Raw genomic sequence first — 24,752 nt, 5'->3', positions numbered from 1 at the left:
ATACAGGCATTTCCAATTTGCAACTAGATTGAGAACAAGTGACCAAAAAATAACTTTGCACACATTATATCAAGTACTTACTTGTCTAATCATCAGCATTCACATTATATTTAGTGGAATTCATGTCTAGTTAGTTGATTTCACTAGCCTCCAATTCAATGTAAGTGCTTAGAAGTTATGAAGGCAAATACCATATGATCTCACTTATATATGTAATTTAAGAAACAAAACAGATGAACATATGGGAAAGGTAGAAAGAAAAAAGAGAGATAGGGAAACGAGCCATAAGTGACAACTATAGAAAACAAACTGAGGGTTGATAGAGGGAGGTGGATGGGGGATGGGCTAGAAGGAAGATGAGGGTTAAAGAGGGCACTTGTGATGAGCACTGGGTACTGTATGTAAGTGATAAATCACTGAATTCTACTCCAGAAACCAATATTACACTATATGTTAACTAACTAAAATTTAAATTAAAAAAAAGATAAAGCAATCACTATTTGCTGAAAGAATGAAAGAGAGCTAACTACAGAATCTACACAATAACTGAAGACTTGAGACACCTGGGTGGCTCAGCAGTTGAGCGTCTGACTTTGGCTCAGGGCATGATCCCGGATCCAGGGATCAAGTCCCACATCGGGCTCCCTATGGGGCACCTGCTTCCCCAGCTGTCTATGTCTCTGCCTCTCTCTGTGTCTCTCATGAATAAATAAATAAAATCTAAAAAACAAAAAACAAAAAAACGAAGACTTGAACTATGTTTATCCTGTTATTCTACACACCTGAGTGCCTGAGTGGCTCAGTTGGTTAGGCATCTGCCTTCAGCTCAGGTCATGATCTCCAGGTTCTGGGATCAAGCCCCATGTCAGGCTCCCTGCTCAATAGGGAGCCTGTTTCTCCTTCTCCCCCTGTTGTTTCCCCTGCTTTTGATGGCCCACTTGCTCTGCTCTCTCTGTCAAATAAATAAGTAAAATATTTTAAAAGAAAAGAAAATAAATTCCATATATAAATAAACGCCCAGACCTAGTACTCACAAGAGGTAAATGAGGCCTCTTACCTCAGTAATGATGGTGGAGGGGAAGGAACTTTGGTCATACACCCAGCCATCCAGACAGGTCTCTTTGTCTGGCTCAGTCATGTTGGTGAAGGTTCCATTCACATGAAGAAGCTGCCACTGGGGATGGATAAAGCGGTGACATTTATCCGGCCTCAAGTCTGAGTCCATTGGGATGGAGATTCTCAGGAGGGCATCAGGACTGAGGATCTCAGTATCATTGTCAGAAACTGTGTCATTGTCAAGGATGTTCACCCAGCAGCGATGACCAGGAATGGCTGCAGTGAAGTTCTCCAAAAATATTTGACATAAAAGCATCATCAAAGTGGGAAAAATTAAAACCATCTGAAGGATCTGGTATTTCCCCAGGTCACCAACTTGATCTAGGAGCTCCTGAAAGGCCATTGAGTACAAACAGGTGATCCTCAAGAGGAGACTTTATGGAGATAAGTTCAAAGGGAGAAAATTGTTTCCTTCTATTAATTCACAATAAGTCAAGCTGACCTCATGCCAGTTTCTTATCAATCATTCCTGCAACAGAGCAGTGGAAGCAGTATTCCCAGTCCTACTGGAATCAGGAGGTGTTAATTTTTTAGTAAAGTCAGAGAGAAAATTATTTACCAGAAATACTTCTGTTGACAAAGAAATCTGTTTAAAATTTTAATCTCCAAATGTGCTTGTCCTAAGTGATCTTCTGAAAGAGCACTGGACTTTGGCATGTACATAACTCTCCAAATAAACTAAAATAAACTTGCCATGCAGTCTTCAATCATTTCCAGGATATGGACTTTGAGAGACAAAAAGTGAATGGCTGTGTGATTTTTCTGTGGAAAGAACAAAAAGCAAGTGTTTATCTTGTTTGGTGCTGAATTTAGATTAAAATAATTAAGAAATACAACCTTTTATTTTTAATTAGAACAAAGTAGAATGTGGTGCAATTACTACCTTTTGGTGACTGATATTGCACTTCTGTTTAAATCACACCAGGAGCTTGTGATGACTTTAGATTTCCTTGCAATGTGAATTGGATGTGGTAAGAGGAAGGATGTAGTAAGCCCATGCAAGAGTTTATTTTCTCAGGTTTATTTATTCAGTTACCTAATATATTTGAGGATCTTTTCTGTGCTCATGTTTAGAGTCCTTAATTGGTGATATCATCATTATGAACAAGGCCTCTTGTTCTGTCTCTGATAGTGTTCCTTGCCAAACATGTCTTTCTCATGCTGATATAGCAATTCCAAGTTTCTTGTGCCTACAATTTTTGTGGTATAAACTTCTAATCATTTAGGTATTTTTTAACTGAAATGTTTATTGAGGGGTGTCTGGGTGGCTCAGTTGTTTAAGCGTCTGCCTTCAGCTCAGGTCATGATCTCAGGGTCCTGGGATCAAGCAGGAAGCCTGCTTCTCTCCTTCCCTTTGCTGTTTCCCTTGCTTGTACTCTCTGGCTTTTTCTTTCTCTGTCAAATAAATACATAAAACATTTTTTAAAAAGAACTATTTATTGAGATTATTGTGGAGTCACATGCAGTTTTAAGAAATAAGGAGGATCCCTGTGCAATTCTCCTCATTTCCCCCAATAGTAATAACATGCAAAACTATAGCACAATATCATAATTGGGATATTGATACTTATAAAATCCACTGGTCTGGGATGCCTGGGTGGCTCAGTGGTTGGGCATCTGCCTTTGGCTCAGGGCATGATCCCAGGGTCCTGGGATCAAGTCTTGCATCAGGCTCCCTGAGAAGGGCCTGCTTCTCCCTCTGCCTACATATCTGCCTCTCTCTGTGTGTCTCTCATGAATAAATAAATAAAAATAAATCCACTGATCTTATTAGGTTTCCTCAGTCATACCTGTACTTGTGTGTGTGTCTCTCTCTATTTAGTACTATATGGTTTTTATCATATGTGCAGCTTAGTGTCCCCACCACCTCAATCAAAATACCAAACAGTTCTATCTCCACTGTCATCCCTCGTGTACTATTATAAGTATACTCACCTCCCTCCTGCTCCTGTCATTTTCTTTTCTACCTTTGACAACTTCTGAACTACTTTTTTTCAATTTCTGCTAATTAAAAACTGTTGTATACAAAGAATAACATGGGGAAGTGATATCATCAAGATGGTAATGTAGGTTGTTCCTACCTTCAGTTCACCTCAAAAGAAGACCAGCTCTAACAACTGTCCATAGAAAGACAACATTGTGAAAATCCCAGAACCAGAGGTGAGGCTGAAGCATGGGGACTGACAGGATCACATTACAAGAGCAAGAGGAGTGGCTACACTCTGGTCATATTGCCCCTCCTCCATGCAAGCACAACACCACACAGAGAAGCCTCCATCCTGAGCCTACAGTGTCTCCAGTGAGAAAAAAAGAGAACTCAAGCTAGACATCAGTTCCCTCAGCAATGGGAGTTGCTTCCCAGAAGGCCCAGTCAGATCTCACCTAATGGAGATTACTGGGGAAAACTGCAGGGCTCAACCACTGGGAATCAGATGGAGATGATGAAGGGGCAGCACTTACATTAACCAGTGCTTAGATCTTTTATTTTTTTTTCTAAATTTTTATTTAAATTCTAGTTAGTAGTGATCCCTGGGTGGCTCAGTGGTTTAACACCTGCCTTCGGCCTGGGGCGTGATCCTGGAGTCCCGGAATCAAGTCCCATGTCGGGCTTCCTGCATGAAGTCTGCTTCTCCTTCTGCCTGTGTCTCTGCCTCTGTGTGTGTGTGTGTCTATCATGAATAAATAAATAAAATTTTGGGGGATCCCTGGGTGGCGCAGTGGTTTAGCGCCTGCCTTTGGCCCAGGGCGTGATCCTGGAGACCCGGGATCGAGTCCCACATCGGGCTCCCGGTGCATGGAGCCTGCTTCTCCCTCTGCCTGTGTCTCTGCCTCTCTCTCTCTCTGTGACTATCATAAATAAATAAAAATTAAAAAAAAATTTAAAAATAAATAAATAAATAAATAAAAATTTAAAAAATTCTAGTTAGTTAACATATGTAGTATTGGTTTCAGGAGTACAATTTAATAATATCCGATGTTCATTACATCAAATGCCCTCCTTAACACCCAACACCCATTTAACCCCTGCCCACCTCCCTCCATTAACCCTCAGTTTTCTCTCTATAGTTAAGAATCTCTAATGGTTTGCTTCTCTCTCTCTCTCTCTCTCTCTCCTTTCCATACATTCATCTTTTTTGTTTCTTAAATTCCACATGTGAGTGAGATCGTATGATATTTGTCTTACTCTGGTTGGCTTATTTTGCTTAGCATAATACATTCTAGCTCCATCCACATCATTGCAAATAGCAAGATTTCATTCTACTTTATTGCTGAGTAATATTATATATATATAATATTACTTTTTCTTTTTCTTTTAAGATTTTTTTAAATTTATTTACTAGAGAGAGGTGGGAGCGAGAGCAGAGGAAGAGGAAGAAGCAGACTTCCCACTGAACTGGAAGCCCAATGCAGGACTCAATCCCAGGACCCTAGGATCATGACTTGATCCAAAGGCAACCATTTGACCAACTAAACCATCCAGGCACCCCATACCACATCTTCTTTATCCATTCATCAGTCAATGGACATTTGGGCTCTTTCCATAGCTTGGCATTATTGATAATGCTGCTATAAACATTGGGGTGCATGTGCCCCTTTGAATCTGTATCTTTGTATCCTTTGAGTAAATACTTAATGGTGCATATATCTTGACAGAACACATTCCTACTTGCATACTTGCAGCAGCACCAAGAAGAGAACCCACTCAGGGGCTCTACCCATCTGCAGAGTTGAGCTGGTGGTTCCATCTTGACAGGGAGATCAGTTGGCAGTTCTGCCTGATTTGGGTTCCAGCTAACAAACTATACCAGCTATGGAGCTGATTATGTGGCCCTTCCCAGGCAGGGAAGCAAATTCACAGTTCTGCCCAACTGCTGGGTGTAGCCTCCATTCCCATCAACCAGGAAGCCTTGCAAGGGAACCCAGATAGCCATGGACCCCATCCATTTGAACAGGGATAAAAGACCAAGTTTTTCTCAACTGCTAAGAATAGCCTCTGGCCTGAGGTAACCAGGGACTCTAGGCAACTTCAAAGCCCTAACTATGGTACCACAGGGCACAGACAAACACTCCATACAACAGCAGAGCCAGCCTATGGCTTTGCCTCATGTAGGCCTTATCTAGTGACCCCACCCAATTGTGGAACATAGCCCTTAGCCTCACTCAACAAGGAGGCCCAGACTTCAAACCTGCCCAACCATGGCACACAGCCTCTAATCCCATCCAACTATGGGATACACCTAGCGACCCTTCCCCAACCAGAGACTCAGCCAGCAACCTTGCCTAGCAGTAGACCAAACAAAGTCAATGTTTGATCATGAATTCTAGCCTCCAAACCCAATCAACTTTGGGCACAGCCTACAGCAGTGCTTAATCAAACCTATTTGATCATGAATTCTAGCCTCCAAACCCAATCAACTTTGGGCACAGCCTACAGCAGTGCTTAATCATAGAGCACAGCCTGAGGCCTCATCCAACTGTGAAGCTCTGCCTGTGGTCCACTTGAATAGAGTCCACCCAACAACACCATCCAGTTGCAGAGGACTGCCTAAGATCCCAACAATCAGGAGCAATTGTGCAACTCATCTTGGAGCCCTGCTCAAACATAAAGTCTAATGAGTGGCACCATCCTGCCAAAGAACAGTCTGTGACCTCAGTCAACCAGAGATGATTGCAGAACCCAGCTAGTGACCTCACCTGATCACAGTAAATCCAGCTACCTCACCAAATAGGGAGGCCATACAGCATCTCCACTTATAGGTGGAGTCCAACAAGCAGGCCAACCCAACTGTGGAACCCAACCAGAAGAAGCCCTGTCCCAACCTCAGAGAACAGTCAGTGGTCTTGTCAACTAGAGATCCCAATAACAGGCCCCACCTGCCCACGTGTGCTATCAACTGACCCATCCAGTACCACAAGCTGAGCTGATTGGCAGAGTAAACTTGCCAAAGTAAACCTATAAATCTGGAAGAGAAGAAATTCAACGAAGAAATAGGAACCACCAAAGAAACCAAACAGAAATCCTAGAGCCAAAAAATATAATGAGTAAACTAAAGAATTAAATAGAAAATTTCAGTAGAAGGCTCAACCATGCAGAAGAATCAATGAACTAGAAAGTGAGTCCAGTCAAAAAAGAAAAAAGAATGGAAAAGGGTAAAGAAAGCCTATGAGACTTACAGTAAACAATCAAGGAAGTAATATATATGTTATGGGAAACCAAGAAGGGGAAGAGAAAAGGGAAAAAGTTAATTTAAAGAAATAATTATGAAAATGTCCCAAACCTGAGGAGAGAAATGAATGTCAGATTCATGAGATCCAGAAGACCCCAGATAGGTTAAACCTTAAAAAAAAGCTTCATTGAGACACATTATAATGAAATTGTTGAAAGTAAACAAACAAAGGGTTGCAGAAACGGGGGGCGGATGGGTGACTGGGTGACAGGCACTAAGGAGGGCACTTGATAGGATGAGCACGGGGTGTTATACTATATGTTGGCAAACTGAATTTAAATAAATAATAAGTAAATAAAATTAAAAATTAAAAACCAAGAAGAAATTGTTGAGAGTCAAACACAGAGAATTTTGAAAGCAAGAGAAAAGTGACTAATCACATACAATGGAGCTGTCATAGCACTATGACCAGAAACCTAAACTGAAACCCTGCAGGCCAGAGAGTAAGATGATATACTCAAAATAATGAAAGAAAAGTATTACCCAGGACACCTGAGTGGCTCAGTAGGTTAAGCATCTGCCTTCAGGTCAGGTCATGATCTCAAGGTTATGGGATGGAGCCCTGCACCTGGCTTCCTGCTCAGCCGAGTCTGCTTCTCCCTCTCCCTCTGCTCCTCTCCTTGCTTGTGCTCTTTCTCCATATCTTTCTCTGTCTCTCAAATAAATAAAATCTTTTAAATAAATAAAAAATAAGAAAAATATTTACCAAGAACACTGTACTCAGAAAAACCGTCCTTCAGAAATTAAAGAGATAAAGACTTTCCAAAAATAACAAAAGCTGAGAGATGTCAACATCACTAAACCTGCCTTACAAGAAATGCTATGTATATCAGCACTGGCTTCTTTTTAATGCTAAATACATAGAATGTATATACAAAATTTGGTTTAACCATTTACCTGGTGAAGGTCATCTGGATTGTTTCTAGTTTTTATTTATTTATTTGTCTTTTATTGATATGTAATTGACATATAATACTGTATAAGTTTAAGATGTAGATCATGTTGATTTGATACATTTATATATTGCAAAATGATTACCATCTCATTCATGTCATAAAATTATGATTACTTATTCATGTTGGGAACATTTAAAATCCAGCTTCTTCTGTCTACCAACAGATGAATGGATAAAGAAGATATTTTATATATATATGGAATATCACTCAGCCATCAGAAAGGATGAATATTTACTATTTACATTGACATGGATGGAACTGGAGGATATTATACTGAGCAAAATAAGTCAATCAGAGAAAGAAAATTATCATATGGTTTCACTCATATGTGGAATATAAGAAACAGCATAGAGGATCATAGGGCAAGGGAGGGAAAACTGAATGAGAAGTCATGAGAGAGGGAGACAAACCTCTAGAACACAGAGGGTTGCTGGAGGGGAGGTGGCTGGGGGGATGGGATAACTGAGTGATGGCCATTAAAGAGACCACATGATGTGAGGAGCACTGGGTGTTACATGCAACTGATAAATTACTGCACTCTATTTTTGAAACTAATGATGTTTGGCTAACTGAATTTAAATATTGGCTCATTGAATTTAAATTTAAAAAATTTATAATACAGTATTTGCTATAATCACTTGAATGTACATTAGAGCTCCAGAACTTATCTACTACTTGCAAGTTTGTACCCTTAAACAACATCTCTCCAATTCCTCCATCACCCAACCCCTGATAATCACCATTTCAGTCTCGGTTTCTAAGAGTTTGGCTGTTTTAGATTTAACGTACAAGTTATACACAACAGCTACCCATTCTCTGAAATATCACTTAGCATAATGTCCTCAAAATTCATCCATATTGTCAAATGGTAGAATTTTCTTCTTTCTCATATTCCATTGATATATATACCACATCTGTTTATTCATTCATCCATTGATGAATAATTAGGTTTTTCTATATCTTGGCTGTTTGAATCATGCTGCAATAAACATAGGAGTGCAGACATCTTTTCAATATCCTGATCTCATTTCTTCTGGATATACGCCCAGAAGTGGGATTGCTGGATATGGTAGTTTTATTTTTAACTTTCTGAGGAACTTCCATATTGTTTTCCATTGTAGCTGCACCAATTTACATTGCTACCAACAGTGTACAAGGGTTCCCTTTTCTCTCCCACCTCACCAGCGTTTATAGCTTGTCGTCTTGATCATTGCCATTCTAGCAAGTGTGAGATGATATCCCATAGTAGTTTCAATTTGCATTTCTCTGATGATTAGTGATGTAGAACATCTTTTCAGTACTTGTTGGGCATTTGAGTATCTTTTTATTTTTTTTTTATTTTTTTATTTTATTTTTTTTTTATTGGTGTTCAATTTACTAACATACAGAATAACACCCAGTGCCCGTCACCCATTCACTCCCACCCCCCGCCCTCCTCCCCTTCTACCACCCCTAGTTCGTTTCCCAGAGTTAGCAGTCTTTACGTTCTGTCTCCCTTTCTGATATTTCCCACCCATTTCTTCTCCCTTCCCTTATTTTCCCTTTCACTATTATTTATATTCCCCAAATGAATGAGAACATATAATGTTTGTCCTTCTCCGACTGACTTACTTTTTAAAATATCTGCTTTGGGCAGCCCTGGTGGCTCAGCGGTTTAGCGCCACCTTCCGCCCAGGGCGTGATCCTGAAGACCAGGGATTGAGTCCCACGTCGGGCTCCCTGCATGGCGCCTGCTTGTCCCTCTGCTTGTGTCTCTGCCTTTCTCTCTCTCTCTCTCTCATGAATAAATAAATAAAATCTTTTTAAAAAATAAAAATGAAAAAGAAAAAAAAAAACAAAAAAAAAGAAAAAACAAAAAAAAAAAACAAAAAAACAAAAAATAAATAAATAAATAAAAATAAAAAATAAAAATGTCCGCTTAGTACTTGTGCCTATTTTCAATTTTTTTTGTTATTGAGCTATATGAGTTCGTTACATATTTTGGATATTAATGTTTTATCCAATATATTTTCTCCTATTCCATATGTTGCCTTTTCATCTTGTTTAATGTTTCTTTTGCTGTGAAGAAAATTGTTAGAGTAGTCCTTTTTGTACTTTTGTTGTCATATCCGAATAATCATTGCCAAAGATCTTTGTCAAGGAGATTCCTCTCTATGATCTCTTCTAAAAGTATTAAATTATCAGGTCTTATATTTAAGTCTCTGCCCCATTTTAAGTTAATTTTTGTGAGTGGCATATGGGTCCATTCATTTTTCTGCACTTGGTTATTTAGCACCATTTGTTGAAGAGACTATCTTCCACCATTGAGTATTCTCGGTTTCCTTGTCAAGTATTAGTTGACCGTGTGTGTAAGAGAGCTTGTTTCTGGGGACTTTATTCTATTCCACGGTCACTATGTGTCCGTTTTTGTGCCAGTACCATACTAATTTAATTACCCTCTCTTTGTAGTATAGTTTGATATTAGGAAGTGTGATGCCACCAGCTTTGTTCTTCCTCAGCATTTCTTTGGCTATTTAGGGTCCTTTTGGTTCCATATGAATTATAAGATTGTATTTTCTATTTCTGTGGAAAATGCCATTGGAATTTAATTGGGATTGCATTCAGTTTTATTATTTAGTTGCTCTGATGTTGGGTGCATATATATTTACAATTATTATATTTTCTTGATGAGCTTGACCCCTATATCATCATATATATTTGTCTCTTGTTACCCTTTTTGGTTCAAAGTCTGTTTTGCCTGAAATAAGTATAGCTATATTTCTTTCTTTTGGTTTCCATTTGCATGGAATATCTTTTTTCCATTTCTTCATTTTGAACTGAAGTAAGTGTCTGGTAGGTAAAATATAGTTAGGTCTTGGTTTTTATCCATGCCTTTTAATTGATGAATCTATTCCACTTATATTTAGTGTAATTGCTGGTATTAGGACTTATTAATTCAATTTTATTAATTATTTTCTGGCTATTTTGTATTTCCACAGTTGGTTTTTTTTAGCCTCTCTTTCTTCCTTCTTTCCTATCATTTTCCATGGTAGTAATCTCTGATTCCCCTCTCTTTATCTTTTGTGATTATACTATAGTTTTTGATTTGTGGCTACCATGAGGCTTACATAAAATATCTTATGGATAAAGCAGTCCATTTTAAATGGATAACAGCTTTGTATGTTTCCATGTTGCTAAAAGCATCTTCTCATTTCTGCTTGAAAAATTCCTTTCAGTATTCCTTTGAAGGTAGGTCTAGTGATAATAGATTGCCTCAGCCTTTGTTTCTCTGTATAAGTCTCTATTTCTTTTTCACATCTGAAGGTCAACTTTGCCAGATAGAATATCCTTATTTGGCTTTCTTTCCTTTCAACACTTTGACTATATCATTCTACTTTATCCTGTCCTGTAAGGTTTATGCTGAAAAATCTGTTGATAGCCTAAAGAAGGTTTCTTTGTAAGTTAAAATCTTCTTTTTTCTCTCTTAATACTTTTAGAATTCACTTTTATCTTTGATTGCTGACAACTTCATTATAACACATCTTGAGAAGGTAGTTTGAATTGAAATGTTTGAGTGATCTATTAGCTTCGTGAACCTGGATGTCCAAGTCTCTCCTAAGATTTAGAAAGTTCTCAGCTACCAATTATTTAAATAGGCTTCTGCCTCTTTTTCTCCCTCTACTCTTTCTGGAACTCCAATTATTCTAGTATTTGTACATTTGATGGTGCCCTATAGATCATATAGTCTTCCTGTATGAAAGACTTTTTCATTCTTCTATTGTTCTCCTCTGCCTGGGTTTTCAAGGTTCCTATCTTTTGTCTCACTAATTCTGTCTTCTGTTTGATCTATTCTGCTGCAGTTGCTCTCTATTGCAGTTTTCATTTTATCCATTGAATATTTCAGCTTCAGAATTTCTGTATTCTTTTTAAATCATTCCTGTCTCTTTGTTACATTTCTCATTTTGTTCATGTATTGTTTTACTGATTTTGTTGAATTGTCTTTCTGTGTTTGCTTTCAGCTCATTGAATTTCCTCAAAACAGCTACTTTGAGTTCTTCATAAGGAAACTTGCAAAATTTTGCCTTTGAATTCTAGTACTGGAGAATCATTCTGATCTTCTGGTGATAACATGTTTCTTGACTCTTCAAGTTCATTGAAGTTTTGCACTGCTATTTTCAAATTTCAATTAGTAGACACCTCAAATCTTTATTTATTATCTCTTGGTGGGAGATATTTCCATTGGTCCTGCTTATATCTCCCACCTTATATGGATACATCTGTCACACATTTCTTGCTTCTTTCTGTGGCAGAATTCTTAAGCTCATTATGTCTTCTCTGGTTTTTCAAACATACCAGGTTGGCTGCTGGAAACCTCTATTTTGTTTTCCTGAAAGTGACACTACAGCTGAATTTTATGGATTCTCTCTTGCTTGTTGCCCTGGCCTATTTTCTGAGGGTACTCCCATTTACCAGAGCTTACTCTTCTGCCACACAAGCAGTTGGCATCATAATTGAGGAGATATGGGTTTAGTACTTGGGGCACTGGGAGGTAGCCAAGGCCAAGAGGGAGATCCTTGGGTGATGTTCTCCCAGTGGCTTATGGGGCAGGATTCCCCTGGAGCTGAAAGCAGCTAGTAGGAACTGTATCCTTTTAATGCCCTTTGATATTCTTATCTACCTCTTCCTGATCTCCCTCACCCTCTTCATGAAATTCATGCCTCAATATTCTGGATGCTGTGTGAGAGAAGCAGCTTCATTAGCAGAGTTCTGCACAGTTCCTCTTACATTCTCCACTGCATCCAAACTCATATATTTTGTTTTGTTTTGTTTTGTTTGCATTAGAATTTCCCTTTGGGAAGACTGGACTTCTACAAAGGCTCTCTCATCTATGGATATCTGCCCAAATCAGCACTCTCCTGGTTTTCCTCAACCAGATCTAAGAGGAACTGTTGCCAGTTCACAAGTTCCTACAGATCTCACACTTCATACTAAGGCATATCTGTCTGCCTATTATCTGATGCTAACTCCTGTTTCTAATTTTTGACTGATAAATAAAGCTGCTATTAACAGGCATGTGTAGGTTTCAGGGTGGAAATAATTTTTCATTTCTCTGGAGCAAATTCCCCAAAGTGCTATTGCTAAGTCACATACTAAGTGTATATTATTTCTTTTTTTTATTGAAGTTCAATTTGCCAACATATAGTATAACACCCAGTGCTCCCATCAAGTGCCCTCCTCAGTGCCTGTCACCCAGTTACCCCATTCCCCCCACCTGCCTCCCCTTCCACTACCCTTTGTTCATTTCCCAGAGTTAGGAGTCTCTCATGTTTTGTTGCCCTCTCTAGTTTTTCCTACTCATTTCCCCTCCTTTCCCTTATAATCTCTTTCACTATTTCTTATATTCCCCGTATGAGTGAAACCATATGATGATTGTCCTTCTCTGATTGACATACCTGACAGATAAAGAAGATGTGATATATATATATATATATATATATATATATATATATATATATATGAATATTACTCAGCCATTAGAAAAAGCAAATACCCACCATTTGCTTCGACATGGATGGAACTGGAGGGTGTATATTATTTCTTAAAGTGAAATTGTTGGGGAATAGTAACCACATGTTTAGTTTTATAAAAAACTACCAAACTGCTCTCCAGCATGTCTGTCCAATTTTACACTCCTACAAGCAGTATATGAATGTTCCAGTTTTTCTGCATCCTTAATACCATTTGATGTTCTCATTATGTTTTATTTTAGTTCTTCTGATAGATATGTAGTGATATCTCTATCCCACTTCCCCTCTGGCAAATAACACATGGTTCTGTATATTCAAGAGTACTTGTTTGTTTCTTTTTTCCTTAATCCCCATCACTCAATTACCCATCCCCCACCCCCCCCACCCCCGCCACCTCCTCTTCAGCAACCCTCAGTTTGTTTTTTAGAGTTAAGAGTCTCTCATGGTTTGTCTCCCTCTCTCATGACTTCCCATTCAGTTTTCCCTCTCTTCCCCTAGGATCCTCTGTGCTCTTTCTTATATTCCACATATGAGTGAAATCATATGATAGTGGTCTTTAATTGTCTTTCTCTTGATTGACTTATTTCACTCAGACTATTACCCTCCAGTTCCATCTATATCGATGTAAATGGTAAATATTCATCCTTCCTGATTGCTGAGTAATTTAAACGGTAGTAGAGTTACTGGATCATATGGTAGTCCAATTTTAATTTTTTGAGGAATCTCTACACTGTTTTCTAGGGCAGCTGCACCAGTTTGCATTCCCACTAACAGTGCATGAGCATTCCTTTTTCTCCACATCCTCATCAATACTTGTTACTTCTTGTGTTTTATTTTAACCATTCTAGCAAGTGTTGAAATGATATCTCATTGTGGTTTTGATTTGCATTTCCCTGGTGATTAGTGATGTTGTGCAACTTTTCATACACCTGCTATCTACTTCTATGTCTTCTTTGAAGAAATGTTTATTCAGGTTTTTGCTCATTTTTAAATTGGGTTATTTGCGGGGGGTTGCTATTGAGTTGTCTAAGTTCCTTATATATTTTGATTATTAGCCCATTATCAGATACATGATTTGCAAGTATTTTCCCATCCACACTATATAATACTATTCAGCAAAAAAAGAAATAAAATACTGATACAAACAAAAATATACATGAATCTCACATATACTATTTCCAGCAACAAACAAACAAAATTAATTCTTAACAAAATTTATAGTGGAGAAGTGAAGGCTAGGGGATACCTCGACTGAAGAATGAAAACAAAACAATTCTGAGATGATGGAACTGTTGGTAGGATTGTGGCTTCACACTAGTATGTGAATTTATCCAAATATATTGAATTTCAAACTTGACCTCAGAGTCATGAGTTCAAGCTCCACACCCAGCATGGAACCTACTTAAATAAATAAATAAACAAACAAACAAACAAACAAACCTACCTTCTCCCATTATTTCCCTGTATTTCTTTAGCTTCTAACTTTTAAATATCTTGTAAGGGCACAAATATTACTTACTTCTTGCTATAATTGTGAGCTTATTATTCCCTTGGTTAGAAACTTTTTTCCAAACATTCACCCACTGCTTTATTGTCTCAAGAATCTTCCTTCAAGAGTAGTTAAAAGTTCACTTCCATAAAGATCATTTCCTTGGCCCATGGAACCTCCCTGGGAATCATTAAACATTGTTTTTTTTAACTCTTCCACAGCACATTGTGTGTGTTCCTTATAATTATCTTATGACATTGCAGTGTACTTATGTACCTGTCTCTTATTAACTGGACTATGAGAACTTGAAACATTGACCTCATGTTTCATTTATAAGCATAAATAAATATATAATATACATATAAACACATGACATTGTTTTATTTATTTAAGGAAAGTTGGTCCCAAATGGTATATGTTGTGTTTTTTTTCCAAAAAAAATATTTTATTTATTTATTCATGAGAGACACATAGAGAGGCAGAGACATAGGCACACAGAGAAACAGGCTCCAGGTGGGGAGCCTGATGCGGAACTCAATCCCAGGACCCCAGATCACCACCTGAGCTGAAGGCAGATGCTCAACCACTGAGTCACCCAAGCGTCCCCCAAATGGTATTTGGATGACTCAATAAATCTAGTAAAATAAACTGTTACAGAAAAATATTATTTCCTTCCTCTATTTTGAAATTTTCTTATTTTGAAAAGCTTAAAATCACTGTTATGGTATGATCTTAGCTAAAGCAGAACTTCAGTTACCAAAAGTTAGCATTTATTCACAACATTCCAGTTTGCTTTACTTTAACTAAGGTTGGTTCTAAATTAACCTTTAACCAAAATTCAGTCTTTTTTTTTTTTTAAGAATTTATTTATCTATTCATGAGAGACACACAGAGAGAGCCAGAAACACAGGCAGGAGAAGAAGCAGGCTCCATGCAGGAAGCCCAATGTGGGACTCGATCCCGGGACTCCAGGACCACTCCCTAAGCCAAAGGCAGACGCTCAACCACTGAGCCACCCAGGCATCCCTAAAATTCAGTCTTAATGAAGAAAAATGCTTTCTCTGTACTCTCTTTGCACAGAAACATCACAAAGCAGTTCACCTTTGAATCTCCATACATTCCTTCCTTTTCTGAAAATAGTAGCAGCTTATTGAACAGGTGTATTTCCACCTAAAGTCTACTGACTTCTCAGGAGCCTATGAGGTCATGGGCATTCACTGAGCAGTATTTTAAGCAAATTTAGTAGTCAAAGTGTTTTGCCCAATAATTATATTTGTGACTTTATTGAATCTAGCTGCCTCAAAAGATTTGAGGACAAGTCCTCCTGCTGCTTTTCTGTTTTGGTCAGTCAGGACCCACTAAGGAGAAAGTGGGGTCAGGATCAGGATGCACTTAGTGTGATGTAATGAAAGGAAATATTTTCTTCCTTTGGACTTATTTCAGTAAAGTCATTGTGCCTTCTCTTGGTGATCAACTCTTCAGCCTCAGTGGCCTTTCAGGACATCCTGGATCAAGTTGGAGGCCTGGGAAGATTCCAGATCCTTCTGATGGTTTTCCTTTGTATCTCCAACCTCATAGTGTACCCTCATGTTCTATTAGAGAACTTCACTGCAGCTATCTCTGGTCACTGCTGCTGGGTCCACATCCTTGACAATGACACTGTCACTGCTAACAGCACTAGGATCCATAGCCAAGATGCCCTCTTGAGAATCTCCATCCCACTGGACTCAAACTTGAGGCCAGAGAAATGTAGTCGCTTCATCCGTCCCCAGTGGCAGCTCCTTCTCCTGAATGGGACCTTCCCCAACATAAGTGAACCAGACACAGAGCCCTGTGTGGACAGTTGGGTATACAACCAAAGCTCCTTCTCCTTCACCATCATGATTGGGGTAAGAGGTCCTGTTTACATTTTCCACTTATATGATAGAAGTGTTCAGAGTCAACACAAAAGGTAGACTTGCCTTATGTGTTTAGTTCCCACATAGACCCTGCAGTGCACCTTTTCTTCATTCCTTCAGCAGACAGTAATTGCTTATCTACACTATGACATCCAAGAGTATGGGTATCAAGGTTAACAAGCAAAAAACAAAACAAAACAACAACAACAACAATAACCCAACTATAACCTGCTATTACATCATTCAAGATAGTGAAAGAGACCTATAATTTAAAAAGCAACGCTACACCAGGTCAGTGGTTCTCAATACTCACTGAAAACTGGTTTCCAGAGTAAAGCAAATCAGAATTTCTGGGTGAAGGGTCCAGGCATCAGTATTTTTGAAGCTTTTCAAGTGATTTGATGTGTGGCCAAAGTTAAGAGTTACTGTAGTAGTTGAATACGGACTGCTAAGTGAAGTCAAAGGCAGAGCCTCTGTATTACCTATAGAAGGAGGGTAGGTTTCCTGAAAAAATAGTTTGAGGCAGTACTGGAAGAATGCATGTAAGTTAATGCAACAAAGGGAATTGGTGGTGTAAGAGGAAAATGAATAAAGATATACAGACATATGGATGCAGATCATTCTGAGGATACGAGGCACAAGAGAATGAACCAGCCTCCTTGAAGTATTAAAGTAAGCTCAGTATTTTAGCTGTGAGACACCAGGGAAGAATGGTTGGAGAGGAAGGCAGGACCATATGGGAAAGGATCACATTCATTACATGTAGGAGTTTGGAGTTGAGGTCAACTAAAAAGTTTAAGCTCTTCTATAACTGCTGTGCTGCTTTCCTTCTCTTCCAGTGGGACCTGGCATGTGAATCTCAGTTACTAAAATCAGTGACTCAATTCCTATTTATGGAGAGGGTGCTGCTGGGAAGTCTGATATATGACCATTTTTCAGACAGGTGAGTGTTACCTAACTTTTTTTCTTATCAGCTGTTGTATTCACTCTTTTATTTTAGAGATGTTTACTGAGCTCTAACTATAGGTTCTGCATTGTGCTATGTGCTAACCTCTGTCTCTGACTCTAGGGAGCCACAACATAATAAGGGTGCTTGATAAATTATAGTATGGTGTGACAAATGTGTTCATTATATTGTACTAAAAGAAACAGAAAAAGACATCTAAATCGGATTCAAAGAAGTTTCAAGGAGGGATTTTCTTTCCTTTTTTTGAATATTTTTTTATTGGAGTTTGATTTGCCAACATATAGTATTTACCAACATATAGTGCTCATCCCGTCAAGTTCCCCCCCTCATCACCCAGTCACCCCATCCCCCTGCCCACCTCCCTTTCCACTACCCCTTGTTCGTTTCCCAGAATTAGGAGTCTCTCATGTTCTGTCACCCTCACTGATATTTCCCACTCATTTTCCCTTTAATCCCTTTCACTATTTTTTATATTCCCTGAATGAATGAAACCACATAATGTTTTTCCTTCTCCAACTGACTTATTTCACTCAGCATAATACCTTCCAGTTCCATCCACATCAAAGCAAATGGTGGGTATTCGTCGTTTCTAATGGCTGAGGAATATTCCATTGTATACATAGACCACATCTTCTTGATCCATTCATCTGTCGATGGACACCAAGGCTCCTTCCACAGTTTGGCTATTGTGGACATCTTTGCTATAAACATTGGGGTGCAGGTGTCTTGGCATTTCACTGCATCTCTATCTTTGGGGTAAATCCCCAGTGGTGCAATTGCTGGGTTGTAGGGCAGGTCTATTTTTAACTCTTTGAGGAACCTCCACACAGTTTTCCAGAGTGGCGGCACCAGGTCACGTTCCCACCAATAGTGCAAGAGGGTTCCCTTTTCTCCACATCCTCTCCAACGTTTGTTGTTTCCTGCCTTGTTAATTTTCCCCATTCTCACTGGGGTGAGGTGGTATCTAATTGTGGTTTTGATTTGTATTTCCCTGATGGCAAGTGATGTGGAGCATTTTCTCATGTGCTTGTTGGCCAGGTGTATGTCTTCTCTGGTGAAATTTCTGTTTATGTCTTTTGCCCATTTCATGATTGGATTGTTTATTTCTTTGCTGTTAAGTTGAAGAAGTTCTTTATAGATCTTAGATACTAGCCCTTTCTCTGATATGTCATTTGCAAATTTCTTCTTCAGGGAAGGATTTTCAAAGCTAACGCCAGGATACAAGGTTTATGACTAGGAGTTAGTTCAATGGAGGGAGAGGATGGGATTTTGAGGCAGAAAGTACCTACAATGTTATGAACTACCTAGACCAATAAGATCAATGGTTGTGGATACTTCCAGACTGGTCATCACTGCCTACCTGCAAAGCAGGCACACATGTACAATAAGTAATCATCATTGCACAATCCGTGGGTTCTGTAGCAATGTGGCACAGATGGTATGGTAAGATATTGTACCTGTCACCTCACTGCTGATCTTTGTGAAATGGCTTTAATAGGTAATATTTGTAACCATAAAAGCAAATAATATTAAGAACCTAAAATGACATGGCTTGAGAGAATGAGAAGTTTGAGACTTCCTGAGTCTTCCTGCCTCTGAAAGAGGTAGATAAACATTGCTGTCACACATGAGGGCACTAGGGTACTTTATTGGTCCTTCAGCCCAATGCCATCTGGTAGTCTTAGCTGAAAATTATGACCTCTTAGTTGATCACAATTAAATATTATCTATGAAAAAAAAAGAAAAAATAAATAAATAAATATTATCTATGTAGATCTTTGGATCAGAGTCTAGCCTCTAAGCCAGTCTATACCACTTTCCTCAGTATTCAGACTCCTGCTAAATAAACTTCAATGAAATGTTTAATAAGGGATATAATATAATGGAGATGTGATAACTGGATTGGAAGGATAATTGAGTAGGAGACAATAGTGACAGTCCTAACACCATCCCTATCTCTAATAGGGATATCTATTAGATAATATCTCTTGATGCATGTCCCTTTACCATGAGAACTTTTTTTACTAATAGACTTTAATTTTTAGAACAATTTTAGGTTCACAGAAATATTAAGTAGAAAATACAGAGTTCTCATTCCCCTCTCATTCATACTTGCCCATATTATTATTAATGTCTTACATTAGTATGGTACATCTGTTACAATTCACAGACCAACACTGATACCTTATTGAATAAGTTGACGGTTTAATAGGCACAGTCTTTGTGTTGTACAGTCTTAGGGGTAAATGTATAATGTTATGTATCCTCTATCACAGTGTCTCTCTAAAAATACACACACCTAATTATCCTTCCCTCTGATCCATGAGAGTTTATTTAGGACATATAGACTCTTGTTATAGTTACTGTAGTTTTATTTCTCAGTTTTCCAATGATTGCCTTTCCATCATGTCCCCAATCATAGCCCTTTTGAAAAAGCAAATTCTAGAGGCATCTGAGTGGCAAAATCAGTTAAGCATCCAACTCTTGGTTTTGGCTGGGGTCCAGATATCGGGGTCATGAGATCAAGTCCTGTGTCATGCTCCACACTTAGCGAAGAGTCTTCCTGGGACTCTCTCTCCCTCTGCCCCTCCCCGCCTAAAATAAATAAATAAATATTTTTTAAAGTTCTTAAAAATAAAAAAATAAACATAAAAAAGACAATTCTATTCTATCCCAAGTTCTTTTTTTTTAAGATTTTATTTATTTAGTTATGAGAGACACACAGAGAGAGGCAGAGACGTAGGCAGAGGGAGAAGCAGGCTCCCTACAGGGACCCCAGTGTGGGACTCAATCCCAGGACTCCAGGATCACACCCTGGGAGAAGGCAGGCACTCAACCACTGAGCCACCTAGCTGCCCCTATCCCAAACAAACACACTAATATAATATATATAGTAAAAATACTCAAAAAGTAACACATTTTACAAGACTTACAATGACTTAAATATACTACTAAATCAACGAATGTTTCAGAGCAAATATCCAAAACTAAGGTTTGTCCATATGTTAATATTACCAGGAATCTTGTATCAGTTCATGTGATTTTGTCCAAGCTGACTCCAGAATGCATCCCTTTCCGGCCACTCCTTGACAATATAGAATTTTCTTCTTTTTATTTATCTTCCCTTTTTTCCCTTATTCTTTGTCTCTCCACTGTGAATTTTCTATCAGTTCCTGCACTGAAAGGAATGCTTTTGGGATTATCTTCTTTTTAAGCTGAAACATATTCCTCAAAACCTTTAAACCCAGACATAGCTGAGGGGCTCTTATGCAATCTATCTGCAACTTGGATTTATTGTAACCCCACATTCCTTTCAAATAAGTTTAGTCTTTATCTTGGTAACACAGACCTAGGTACAAATCTCTTTCTCTTAGGTCTTTTTTTATTGAAGTATAGTTGACATATAATATTATATTAGTTTCAGGAGTACAATATAGTGACTTGACAGTTCTATACACTATGAGATGCTCACCAGAATAAAAGTAGTTATCAAGTGAGGGGAAGGGATATTTGAGGTGATGGCATCAAGGACAGCACTTGATGTAATAAGCACTGAATGTTATAGGCAACTGATGAATCACTAAATTCTATTTCTGAAACTAATAAAAAATAAAATAAATAAATGTAACTACCATCTGTCACCACACAAAATTATTACAACGTTATTGACTATATTCCCTATGCTGTATTTTTCATCCTCATGGCTTATTTATTCTAAACTGGAAATTTACACCTCTTAATCCCTTTCACCTATTTCACCAATCCTTTACCTTCCTCTCCTCTGGCATCTACCAGTTTATTCTCCGGTATTTCTGATTTCTATTTTTTTTTTATTTGTTCATTGTTTTATCTTTAGATTTCACATATAAGTAAAACCATATAGTATTTGTCTTTTCCTGTCTGACTTATTTAACTTAGCTTTAGCTTTAACTTAATATTTAACTTAGCATTATACCATCTAGATCCATCCATGTTGTCATAAATGGCAAGATCTCATTCTCTTTTATGGCTAATATTCCACTTTTGTGCCTAATTAGGCATATAAAATTGCCTGATAATATGCCTATAATTGCCTAATATATGCCTCTAATATTGATCCAGCAATATTTTTCTGGATCTGTCCCTTCAGGCAAGGGAAATAAAGGCAAAAATGGCTATTGAGGCCTCCACTCAGCTGGAGCCAGCAGCCACCCGACCAGGGGCCCGGGGCTGCGGGCTCAGTCGACCCCCATGGGCTCTGTGTCAAACCAGCAGTTTGCAGGTGGCTGCGCCAAGGCGCAGGAGGAGGCGGGAGGACGCCGCCCGGGTGGCAGAGGAGCCGCAGCTGCTGCACCGGGCGGGTGCCGGCATCTGCAGGTGGTTCAACGTGCGCATGGGGTTCGCTGGGGCCGCGCTTGACCCCACCCCACCCCCCACCCCGTGGATGTCTTTGTGCACCAGAGCTGCACCTGGAGGGCTCCCGGAGCCTGAAGGAGGGAGAGGGTGGAGTTCACCTTTAAGAAGTCTGCTAAAGGCTTAGACTCTATCCGGGTGACCCGGCCTGGTGGGGTATTTTGTATTGGGAGTGAGAGGTGGCCCAAAGGGAACAACATGCAGACGCACAGATCAAAGGGAGACAGGTGCTACAACTGTGGAGGTCTAGACCACCATGCCGAGGAACGCAAGCTGCCACCCCAGCCCCAGAAGTGCCACTTCTGCGAGAGCATCAGCCGTATGGTGGCCTCGTGTCCACTGAAGGCCCAGCAGGCCCCCAGCTCACAGGGAGAGGAGAGCCAGCCTACTTTCAGGGAGGAAGAAAAAGAGATCCATAGCCCTGCCCTACTCCCAGACGCCCAGAATTGAGCTGCAGTGGGTGGGGCAATTCTTTTGTGATCAGGAAGTTTGGAGGAGGAGGCATCAATCAGCAGAGTGGAGAAAAGTGGGGACAAGGCGGGTAGGGAGCAGCTGGCTCTGCCATATATCTCAGGCCAGGGTCCCACAACATCACCCCCTCTTCCCTCTTGGCAGGGTAGGGGTCAAGGGATGAGGCGAATGAACTACAACTGTGCTCTAACCAAATATTTGTGAGGGTTCTAGAGAAAATCCCTCCTCATGTGCTTTACCTGAGTCTCCACCCTCAGATCTCCAGCTTTTGAAAGTGGCCTGGATAGGGAAGTTGTTTTCCTCTCAAAAAAGGACATGTAATAATAATTTTTCCCATGCCAGAGTGTAGAGATGAAGCATGAAACCAGATTGATGGGCCCAACCCACGAACCACTATATCCTGTGGAGAGGGAATCTCTAAGGGATAAGGCAGGGTTTTTCCACATCTTGTCTCATAACCCACTCTTGGGATAGGGTGCTGAGGACTGTCCCAAGCAATGGATTGTGACAGTAGCCACAGGGATTGTTGAGGGTAATAGCTACAGACCTCCTGCTCCTAAGCTTAATCCCACCCCATTCAGGGCCGATAGGATTTTATTTATTTGCCCCATTGGACAACCGCACCTTGGGCCCCACTTTCTCCAGGATGCCGACTGCACTAGCTGTGTGCGAATAACGTATCTTGTGTATTTTAACTTTTTTTTCATAATATAAATATTCTGGGTTTTGTATTTTAATCTTAAGGCCCTCGTTCCTGCACTGTGTTCTCCCTGAGCACTGAGCAATCTCAGGGATAAGTCAGCAGCAGCTCCAGGTCTGCACAGCAGGAATACTTTTTTGTTTTATCACCAGGGAGAACAACTATTTGGAGTGCATAGCCTATTGAACTGCCTCATTTTTGCCAATTAGAGCTGGCTTTTCTGCCATAGTGTTCTCTTGAAACCCCTCTATCTTCAGTGTTCCATGGGAGATGAGGTTTTAACTCAGTTGCCCCATGACTTGATCTCCTTCTACTGGAATATTGGATATTGGTCTGAACAGGAAAAGCTAGTACAGGAAGTAACGTTAGGAGAGGCCGCACCAGCTGAAAGGTGCAGAGGGGAAGCCAGGATTAGTCGAGGATTGTCTATATGTGTAATAAGGGATTCCTGTTCTAGACTTCTAATCCCAGGGCATGGTACTCACTTTACATACCAGATCTGTCCTTCTCTGGATTGGGCTTGGCCTGCCATGCACAACAGGGTGTGTGTGTGTGTGTGTGCGCGCACGCACGCATGTTTTTTAAAGATGAGTTAGTAAGGATAGGTTTAAGAATAGTAACTCTGGAACCCATCTTGAGCTGCCCAGGGATGGGGTGTATGAAGCAAAGGCTAACTTTCTTAACCTTTATAAATTCTGGGCTTTTCTTGTTGGCGTCCAGAGAGACCATAAGCCATGGCTTCTTTGCAGTGTGCCCAGAGCAAGTGTCCTGCCCTGCTGCAGCAGTGATTAGTGTCGTGGTAGCTAAAGGATAAAAGGTTTTATTTAATATGCTGGGAGATCACCACAAACCTACCTCACTGTATTGAAATGGGGAAGATGCAGTAGAACACATTGGGTGATGTGTGTCTGATCCTGGGTTCTTGTCTCCCCTGCTTGCTGCCCCCGCTAGTGATTGTATTTGTCTGGGTTTTCTAGGTCTTCATAAATAGCTGATTGGGTGATTGCCAGGTGGCCTGGTTTGTGTAAATATAATGTGTTGGTCTTCAAAAAAAAAAGCTATTGAGGCTACATCAAACTAAAAACCTTTTGTACAGTGAAGGAAACATCAACAAAATTAAAATTAGCCTTTATGGAATATTAGCCATAAAATATTAGTCTTGCCCAGAAGTGGAATTACTGGGTCATATGGTAATTCCATTTTTAATTTTTTCTGTTTTTTTAAGTCTTTAACTCCAATTAGTTAACATACACCCTTATATTAGTTTCAGGTGTATAATATAGTAACTTTTTAAGTTAAAAAATAACTCAGTAGTGTTTTACATAGTGGCAGCTCCAGTTTACATTCTCACCAACAGTGCATGAGGGTTCCCTTTTCTCCGTACCTTCACCAACACTTGTTATTTCTCATCTTTCTGATACTAGCTATTCTGACTAGTGTGAGGAGATATCATTGTGGTTTAATTTCCACTTCCCTGATAATTAATGATGTTGAGCATCTTTTAATGTGTCTCTTAGCCATCTGTATGCCCTCTGGAAAAACGCCTTTTCAGGTCCTATGCCCATTTTAAGTGGATTGTTTATGGAGTCCTTTGGTGTTGAGTTTTATGAGTTCTTTATATATTTTGGATATTAATTCCTAATTGGATATATCATTTGCAAATATCTTCTCCCATTCAGTAGGTTGTCTTTTCATTTTGTTGATGGTTTCCTTCACTGTAGGGAAGGTTTTTTGTTTTTTTGTTTTTTTTTTAATTTTTTATTGGTGTTCAATTTACTAACATACAGAATAACCCCCAGTGCCCGTCACCCATTCACTCCCACCCCCCGCCCTCCTCCCCTTCCAACACCCCTAGTTCGTTTTGTAGGGAAGGTTTTTACGGGCAGCCTGGGTGGCTCAGCGGTTTAGCGCCACCTTCAGCCCGGGATGTGATCCTGGAGACCCAGGATCGAATCGAGTCCCAGGTTGGGCTCCTTGCAGAGAGCCTGCTTCTCCCTCTGCCTGTGTCTCTACTTCTCTCTCTCTCTC

General features: G+C 39.6%; 1 protein-coding gene and 2 pseudogenes across 4 annotated transcripts in view; 2 read left to right on the top strand and 1 right to left on the bottom strand.

Annotated features, from left to right (window-relative positions):
* The window catches only part of LOC144292192 (solute carrier family 22 member 10-like), a 32,156-nt gene extending 30,002 nt beyond the window's left edge, over positions 1–2,154 (bottom strand). The window contains exons 1-2 of one of the 4 annotated variants that reach the window (XM_077862079.1): positions 2,000–2,154; positions 1,058–1,878 (exon numbers count right to left, since the gene is read on the bottom strand). In XM_077862079.1, the coding sequence (XP_077718205.1) occupies positions 1,058–1,459 (402 nt within the window). In that variant the 5' untranslated portion in view covers positions 1,460–1,878; positions 2,000–2,154. The remainder of the gene's footprint in view (positions 1–1,057; positions 1,879–1,999) is intronic. The other 3 variants (XM_077862077.1, XM_077862078.1, XM_077862076.1) reach the window with 3 other exon arrangements.
* Positions 2,155–14,090: 11,936 nt separating this feature from the next.
* On the top strand, positions 14,091–17,141 carry LOC144293143 (steroid transmembrane transporter SLC22A24 pseudogene; annotated as a pseudogene).
* Positions 17,142–21,391: 4,250 nt separating this feature from the next.
* LOC144293194 (protein lin-28 homolog A pseudogene) lies at positions 21,392–22,003 on the top strand (annotated as a pseudogene).
* Positions 22,004–24,752: the final 2,749 nt, after the last annotated feature.

The sequence above is a fragment of the Canis aureus genome, chromosome 21 (assembly GCF_053574225.1).
Source record: "Canis aureus isolate CA01 chromosome 21, VMU_Caureus_v.1.0, whole genome shotgun sequence".
NCBI classification, from domain to species: domain Eukaryota; kingdom Metazoa; phylum Chordata; class Mammalia; order Carnivora; family Canidae; genus Canis; species Canis aureus.
This window is presented reverse-complemented; position numbering and strand designations above follow the sequence as displayed.